This window comes from Electrophorus electricus, chromosome 6 (genome assembly GCF_041902795.1).
Source record: "Electrophorus electricus isolate QZ-2024a chromosome 6, ASM4190279v1, whole genome shotgun sequence".
Classification (NCBI taxonomy): Eukaryota; Metazoa; Chordata; class Actinopteri; order Gymnotiformes; family Gymnotidae; genus Electrophorus; species Electrophorus electricus.
In genome coordinates this window covers 14,781,350-14,790,000 of record NC_137502.1, presented here as the reverse complement: position 1 = coordinate 14,790,000, position 8,651 = coordinate 14,781,350, and the positions used below count along the sequence as shown (strand labels likewise).

The following is an 8,651-nucleotide window of genomic DNA, read 5'->3' as shown; positions in this document are numbered from 1 at the left end:
GTCCCTTCCTGGGAGATCGTGTCACTCTCTAGGGTGCTGTGGTATCTTCACACGTTGCTATGTGATGAATATTTGATAGGGACACTGTAACACCAGGCCTGTGCTCGCAGTGAGAGAGCATTAGCCTTCCGCACCAGAGTCCCAGATAGTCCCTCCTAAACGTCCAGTTTCTCAAACTGACCCTTTAGTCTTTTCCGATCTCCAATACATGGCTCTGGTCCTGGAGCTGTGCTACCCCACAGGGTTTAATTCCAGGCCCAATCGGACACCCCGATCCTCCTCATCGAGGCCTTCAGCATCTGAACTTTAGTGCCCGGGATGCTGGAATCAACCTCTGCAGAGCAATAGATGTGGGGCTTGCGTAAATAAGTAATCCAGCTCTCGGTTACATTAAATGGCTTCAGAGAACCACTGTAAACTGCCTTTTCCACTTCTCTCGCCTGTGAAACCGCGTTTTTAAGCGCTTCTCCTTTACACCCTCTCTCCTCTCCTGTCTGTCCCTCAGTTCTGATTCTGGAGCCCGTGGAGAGGGACAACCTAAGCGGCAAGACGCTGAAGATCACGGACTTCGGGCTGGCACGCGAGTGGCACCGCACCACGAAGATGAGCGCGGCGGGCACCTACGCCTGGATGGCTCCGGAGGTCATTAAGCTGTCCCTCTTCTCCAAGAGCAGCGATGTCTGGAGGTGCGGGGCGCCATGTGCTCTTTGGGCTTGTTTTAGGTTCTGCCGGGGGGGTGGACAGTCAACTCAGCACTGTTCCAGCTTTTATGTGCACCTGATTCAGCAGAACTAATGCTCGGTTAAACCAGGTACACACCGCTGTTAGGTGCATCAGAGTAGGGCAAACTCCAGGCGTCACGCCTCAGGCCGTGGAGGGTCACAGCAGTGCAGGGTCGAGCATTGTTTCATCTCACAAGTGCCGGTGATCAATGACCCTAAGCGCAGGAACAGAGAGAGAAAGTCAAAATGCAGAAACAGAAGGGAAGGCCCAGAATAAAGCTCACTGCATCGACAAAGCCCGGCAGAGACCAGAGGCAAGCAGGGTCTGTGCGGAAGCCCTAGAGTCCACGAGAAGCGTGTGCAGGTGATAATGCGCAGGCCGCACCTGGGTGTCCCTTGCAGCTGGGGACTGACTTCGCAGTGCTGGGACCCTCCTGCAGTGGAATCTCTGCCCCCTGCTGGACATAAAGTCTTAGGGGCTGATTTTTTGCTGTGTGTCAGTTTCGGCGTGCTGCTGTGGGAGCTGCTGACCGGCGAGGTGCCGTACCGGGAGATCGACGCGCTGGCCGTGGCCTATGGGGTGGCCATGAACAAGCTGACCCTCCCCGTCCCGTCAACCTGCCCCGAGGCCTTCGCCCAGCTGCTGGGGGGTAAGCGCAGAGATGGCCGCACACAGGGCCTGTCTTGTCTCCCATACTGACTTGAGGACGTGGTCTCGCTGTCTGAACTCTCCTGCCCCCTCTCCCACCAGAGTGCTGGAGCCCCAACCCGCACAGCCGCCCCTCCTTCGGCTGCATTCTGAAGAGGCTGCTGGCCATCGAGCAGTCCTCCCTCTTCCAGATGCCCCTCGAGTCCTTCCACTCGCTGCAGGAGGACTGGAGGCTGGAGATCCAGCAGATGTTTGACGAGCTGAGGGCCAAGGAGAAGGTACACACGCCGCTGCACCGCCTCCAGACTGATCTGGAGTCAGTCGGCTCAAAGCGTTCGCGTTAGGAAGTATCTTGGACACGCGCGTATAATGAATTAACATGTATTGACTGGAATGAATGGTAAAAGGCACAATCTTTGCCAACGTAAATCCAGTTGGCTTTAATATCGTTCCGATAAAGATGAGCAATATGGAAAAAATAATACCACAATACTCCGAGACATTCCTACACAGTATACGTGACCGTTTTTAGTTTTTGTGAGGCTTGCTTTGATCAAGGTTGCCAGTTCAAGCTGCACCATGACCAAGTTGCCACCGCTGGGCCTCAGACCAAGGGACGTTATCAGACCTTATCCCTCAATTGCTCAAGTTGTACTCAATCATAATTATAAGTGGCTTCGGATAAAAGTGTCAGCTAAATGCCGTAAATGTAATTGGCCCGCCAGCCATTTTTTGTGACACATGCAATTTGTCAGTGTTGTAAACGGCCTCATGATGTAGCTCTCCCGCACTGTAAATACCAACGCTCCTGTAGGAGCTGCGTTCTTGGGAGGAGGCCCTGGCTCGGGCTGCAGAGGAGCAGAGGGAGCAGGAGGAGGTGCTGAGGAGGCGGGAGCAGGAGCTGGCGGAGCGGGAGATCGACATCGTGGAGAGGGAACTGAACATCATCATCCATCAGATGTACCAGGAGAAACCGCGCGTCAAAAAGCGCAAGGGCCACTTCAAAAAGAGCCGCCTGCTGAAGCTGGGCCGCGACGGCAACTGCATCAGCCTGCCCTCTGGTGGGTGAGAGGGGGAATGCACTTGCGGCTAAATGAGTAGCTCCGCACATTATCCAATCAAATCAAATCAAATCAGTTTATTTGTCACATACATAGTCATACACAGTATAACTGGCAGTGAGTGTAAAAAAGCAATGCTATCGATCGAACAAGCCCCTTAACCCAGTATGAGCAGAAATCATAATAGCTATACATGACTGTGTGTGACTGTGAGTGTCTGAACTTCTTTTATTTTCTTGTCCTTTCAGATTTTGAGCATAAGATCACGGTGCAGGCCTCTCCCAGTGTGGATAAGAGGAAAACTCAGGGCAGCGAGAGCACCACTCCTCCGGCCAGCCCCGGGGTCATCCCCCGCCTCCGAGCTATCCGCTGTGAGTAGACGTCTTCCAGAAGAGGCTCTCAGACCCTCTCTTAGAGACCCCTCGCCTGTCTCTGGTTGTTCCAATGCTAATTAGAGTTGTTTTCAGTCATAAAAGTCATTGGATAGAAGCATCAGCTAAATGCTGTAAAAATGTAAATGTGAAAAATGAAAATGTGAAAATCTAACAATGTGGCATAGGTATGGTACAAACTGGCTGGAGTTAGAGACCTGAATTAAGAACCTTTGTCTCCTGGGCATCCCCAGAGCTGCACAATTTCACTCTAACTCTCCTCGCACAGCTCATGAAGAATTTGCTATTTAGTTGATGACTGGAATCAAGTGTTAGATGTAAAGAGCAGCAGAGTGTGGTTAATGACTAGTTAAGAAGAGTGTTTTCTCATCCTGGTGCCACAGTGCCCCGTGTAATCCACACACAGCTGACTTGACTCATGTAAACACCAAATCCTTCATGAGTTTAAACTGAGAACACTGGGAACACCAAAACAGGCCCAGCACGAGGTTCATGTAGACAGAACCGCATGAAGCACTGACCAAACTGCTCTCTCGACCTCCAGTAACCCCCAGTAACGGGAGGAACACGTGGGGGCGCACGGCCACGTACAAGAAGGAGGAGCTGGCAGGAACCAAAAAGAAGGTGCGCACCTGGGGTCCCAGCTCCACCCACCAGAGAGAGCGGGCCGGCGGAGAGGACAGGTATGCTCTCGGCCAAACCCACACACACCTGCCGCGCCACAAACGCGTCTTGCGCTGACACACTCGAGCTGACAACAAACGGCTGTCGGGTGCGACCTTAGCACGTGCGTCCCGTGTTTGTCGCAGGTTAAAATCCCTCGGGGAAGGGAAGGTGTGGTCCTCCAGTGCCCCTAACCTGGGCAAATCACCCAAACATGCACCTATAACGGGAGGCTTCTCCAGTCTCAACGAGATGGGTGAGTGGACCTGGGTCCTACATTATGTGATGCCCATTTGTCAAATGCCATTTATCGAACACGCTGCTCTCAGTCTGGTCTCCGGAGGCCCCGGCTGCTTTACGTTTGTAGTTCCTCACACACGTGAGCAAGGTGATCGGGCCCCTACAGCCGCTGATTGGCTCCCACTGGTGTGTTTGGAGCTGGAGCAGAAAGAAAGAATTCACAGTGGCTGTGAGTCTACTGGGGACCGGACTACGAAAGCCTAAGTGCGCGTGAAGTGGCCGTATCGAGCTCTGGACACGTTATACCTCAGGAGTGTCGTCTGCGAGGTGTGCCGGTTGCCCGTGTCGGTCGTGCGACGGCATTCTCATCTCCCCTCCCCTGTATTTGCCTCCCTGTAGAGGAGCACTGCGAATTCGAGGAGCACCTGGCACCGGAGAGCAGCAACAGTAACGGCGCCACGTCGGAGGAGGGGGGCCACGCCTGGGCCGGGGTGGGGTCGGGCGTGGGCTCCCAGGACTGCGCGCGGCGCTGCGGTCAGAGGAAGAAGAGCGACCTGCTCCTGCTGGGCTGCGCCTCCATCCTGGCCTCCGTGGGCCTCGGTGCTGACCTCTTCCAGCTGGGAAGGCTGCAGGTACGAGAGCGCCAGCCTCCCCGCTCAGGACGCCGGGGCTCCGGAAGCTTCCGGGGCGCCACTTGTCCTTTTTAACATTTCAAGTCGTATCCCAGATCTCAGAATTGTGCTGGGGTTTGTGGTAGAATAGCAGTACAGCATGGAGTGGCTATGAGGAGAAAGTGATGACATTGGGAAGAAGATGGAGCTTAGAACCTGGTGTACGTTTGAATTAAGTAGCTAGAATTTTTTATTTTTTTTTAACAAAGCATATCGTGGATCATGGTATTCCCTACACCAGGGACCACACAGTGAGTTTCATACTGTTGCTTTGATTATCACTACTGTGGGTTTGTGATGCTCATTGCAACATTTGGTTTGGTAGCATGGATCTTACAGTTAACCTGACCTCCGGTCTTTTGGTTCATTTTTTACTCTTGGAGGTTTGAATTTATCATTTCACTTCAGCACTCCCCCATTCCCAGTGCATGTCAGAGGAAACACCGTCATCTAATATATTCACTGTGACATTTCCCTAAGGGCTTAAAGAGGTGCTGTATGTGTTTTTTATTACTAATTAGTTTTCATCTAATCAACAACTGCAAAAATGTACATTTTAATGAAGTTCCTCGAACAAAATGAATTGATTTGTTGTGTACTTTAATGTGTAATATATAACACATGAGATGGTGGTGGTTTGGGGAAAGTTGATGTTTCCCTTGGTGGCTCACCTGGTAGCTACCAACACTCAGGTCATGGGTTCAGTTTCCACTAAGAATACATGCTGTCACACTGATAAACATGCAAGATGCTCTGTAGAAGAAGCTTGTAGAAGAAGCTCGGCTAAATGTACTTAAATGTGAGATTGCGCAATAGTAATGTCCCTTTATGCTGACATTGTCTCAAAGTGTCCTTATGGAGATGTTTCCCTGTGGTGAAGCTTATCTATGATTCCGTTTATGGCGTGGCGACGTCTCTTTGTTGTGATGTAACCGCGTGACGACGTCACCCTGTGGGCTGCGTGTGCAGGTGAGCCAGGATGAGCAGGAGGCGCGGGAGGAGCAGCGGAGGAAGAAGGAGGGCCTGTTCCAGCGCACGGGTCGCTTCCGCCGTAGCACGTCGCCGCCCAGCCGCACGCTGTCCCTGTCCCTCTCGCACGGCCGTCGCCACGACTCCGCCCTGCCCTGCCTTGACCCCTCTCCCTCCGTTACGCTCCTCTCTCTCTCCTCCCTCTCTGACTGCAACTCCACCAAGTCCCTGCTGCCCTGCGACCCGGACGAGCCGCCCCGCACCCCTCCCGCCCCCCTCCGTCAACCCTCACCCGCGCCCTCCCACAACCCCCTCCTGGACCTGCGGGCGGAGAGCTTCAAACGGGAGCCCAACCAGTCGCTCACCCCCACCCACGTCTCCGCTGCCATGGCCGTGAATCGCGGGCACCGCCGCACGCCCTCCGACGGGGCCATCCGACCCCGGGCACAGACGGTAGTCGCGCACCGTCGCTCACCGTCAGATGGCAGTATGCCCATCCCCCCTCCATCTGCCCCCCATGTCTCCACACATACAGGTGGGTGTCCCTGAGTCACATGATCACTTTGTAGTGCTCTTTAAATAGTTTTAATACTATGATACAAACATTCATTAAACAAATACTATGATGTAATCATAGTCGAGTGGTTACATAGGTGATACGGTAACCTTAGAAATACTGCAAGTCTTAGTCTTAGTTTTTGTTATGTTTTAATCTCAAATGCTGTCAAATGGTCAGGTATGATATGTCATTTTGGGTTTTCTTGCAGGTTCTCGTGACACTCTCGAGATCCCCCGTCTGCCCGACCCGGCGAGCATCTACCCCGTGGTGCCCCGGCGCAAAGCGCCCCCTCCCCCTGCCCTGCCTGTCGGGACGGACGACCAAGGCTGCGCCGCCCTCGAGCGGCCCAAGACCCTGGAGTTCGCCCCTCGACCTCGCCCGACCCCGGCCCGGGCGCGGCCGGACCCCTGGAAGCTGTCATCACTGTCTCGGACCATCAGCTCGTCGCCGGGCAGCAGCTGTGACAGCCCACTGGGCTCCGGAGACAGCAGCGTGTGCGCAGGGGCTGGCGCTGCATGCCAGACCTTGCTGGACATGGACATGGAGGGCCAGAGCCAGGACAGCACGGTGCCCCTGTGCGGGGAACAAGCCCCGCCCACGCTGTCCGGACAGCACTTCGTATAGAGACGCGGCGAGCCGGTTACGGCCCCGCCTGCATCACATGGCCACTGTTGTGTTGAGCCATAGATGTTTCTAGACCACTTTTTGACCAGAAACCAGAGCTACCCCCCCCCCCCCCCCCGCCCCAACCACAATGAAAGGACGGACACAGTTATGGCAAAAAAGACCTCAATTTATTTTTCACTGCAGTAACTCATTCTCAGAGCAGAAACATTGCTATGGGGTCCGTAGTGTGAGATCAGCACAGTTGTACACAGTTGTACTCAGAGATAAAGATGGCAAGCTCCCTCCATCTCTGTATATATTCTGTCTGTGGACTCCCCTCTCTATCAGTGACCCTGTACTTCCTACAGGAAAGTTGATATGCTTATATGTGTTGCTTCCATATATTGTTTAATCATTTTTTTAAATAACCAGGAAATATGTATGTAACAAATTGCAATGGCACGTTAAGCCTCAACCCCTTTTTTGCAGTTGCATTCACTGTAAGATATTCCTATGACAAAAAAAAAATAGATGTACATATAATATTTTTATTTTGCTCTTTTTAAAGAAAAGCCTGAACGTTTCAAAGGCTCTCTGCGAGACCTAATCAGAAAGCAGGAGCTGTCTAAATGTGAAGCCCCACTGGCCCGTGCTTTGTCTTCGTGCTGTTTGGGGCCTAAACCCCATGTGATGCGCCTCCCGCTCTGGCTCCGGGAGCGTAAGGAAAACTCCCCATGCTCATTCTGAGGAACATCGGGAGCTCAGAGGAGGGGTGAGGAGAGTTACGGTCAAATGAGGGTCGCGGTCAATTTGCAATAAATCACAAAACGTGTACTACCTGTTTTCTATTAGCCCTGCGTACCTAACATCCATTCAGACACACTTCCTTACCTCTTCAAGCGAGACTCCAAATACTCCGCCTACCCACTGATCCGAGAAGAAGGTCCTGTTGGAAAGAAGTACAGTGTGCGTTTCTGCACAATACTGCTGCATCCTGAAGGGGGCGTCGTAATCAGAGTGCTGAGGCCGCAGAGGAAAGAATATGCGATGACATCATAACGGTCCTGTTTTAGAACAAGGAATTTTGGACATTTTTTGTGGTTTATGATGTTGAACAGGGCTCGAAGACACTTTTATGCTCAAAAGGTTCGACCTGGTTATTTGACAGTATTTTTTGGACTGTCTGCCGGTGAGTGTGTTTGTGTGTGTGGGTGTGTATGTTCTTTGACTTATGATTTGTATGGGGTGACTCTGTGGAGGGGTCAGACTCAAACCCAGATATATCCTGTGTGAAAAACACTAAGAGTATTTATTAAAATTATTGTTACAATTGAAATAATGATTATTACAGTTAATTTCTACACATTCTCATGGTTATTTTGCTAGATCCTTCAACTGCAAGCACCATCACATAACAATATCTTAACAATTACACAACTAAACAGCACAATAGCATTTTTAATACTCATTTAATGAATACTGCCAGTACCAGGCATTTTTGTCTGTCAATATAGCAATATGGCTTTAAGGTTTAGATTTAGTAGGCTAGGGTGATTAATTAAAGTGTTTAATGTTGAGTTCTGAGGGAGGTGATTTGAAAGAGACAAGATTTGTTCAGTATATCCCAGATCACAGATCCAGATGGTTTTAGAGACGAGCAATAAGAGGCAATTTTTCGCTCAGTGTAAAAATTTTAACACCTTCCACTAGATGTCGTCAAATCTATACATGGCTAAAACTCAAACCAATATGATGCAACGGAGTAAAAGATCACTTAAAAATGCATTCCTGCATGCTCATGTGATAATTTGTAGTCAGCTGTTTTGTAGTGACATAAAATATATTTTCTCCCAATCTGAGTCAAGCTCAGATACAGCTTTTTTTTTTCTAACACTGTAGTTTGTTGAAATCTCTGAAAGGGACAATGTCATTTTCCCCTGCTGGATAAGAAGGGGGAAACTGTTAACACATGCGTTCCACTATAAACAACAACAACAAAAAAATGCACATGATGGAGGGGAATGATTCATCCATACGTCTGCTAGGTGAGCTCAGTTCGAGAACTCTGACACCGCCATCTGACCAGGGACATAATAAAGCACTAATGATGAGGGGACCT

The 8,651-nt window shown here is 51.0% G+C and overlaps 1 protein-coding gene across 2 annotated transcripts in view; it reads left to right on the top strand.

Moving 5' to 3' along the window:
* The window catches only part of map3k10 (mitogen-activated protein kinase kinase kinase 10), a 24,793-nt gene extending 16,946 nt beyond the window's left edge, over positions 1–7,847 (top strand). For both annotated transcript variants that reach the window (XM_081715641.1, XM_035525778.2), the window contains 10 exons: positions 506–686; positions 1,224–1,372; positions 1,474–1,649; positions 2,186–2,432; positions 2,681–2,803; positions 3,369–3,507; positions 3,634–3,743; positions 4,127–4,359; positions 5,368–5,902; positions 6,135–7,847. In XM_081715641.1, coding sequence (XP_081571767.1) covers positions 506–686; positions 1,224–1,372; positions 1,474–1,649; positions 2,186–2,432; positions 2,681–2,803; positions 3,369–3,507; positions 3,634–3,743; positions 4,127–4,359; positions 5,368–5,902; positions 6,135–6,550 — 2,309 coding nt within the window. In that variant the 3' untranslated portion in view covers positions 6,551–7,847. The remainder of the gene's footprint in view (positions 1–505; positions 687–1,223; positions 1,373–1,473; positions 1,650–2,185; positions 2,433–2,680; positions 2,804–3,368; positions 3,508–3,633; positions 3,744–4,126; positions 4,360–5,367; positions 5,903–6,134) is intronic.
* The last annotated feature ends 804 nt before the right edge of the window (positions 7,848–8,651 follow it).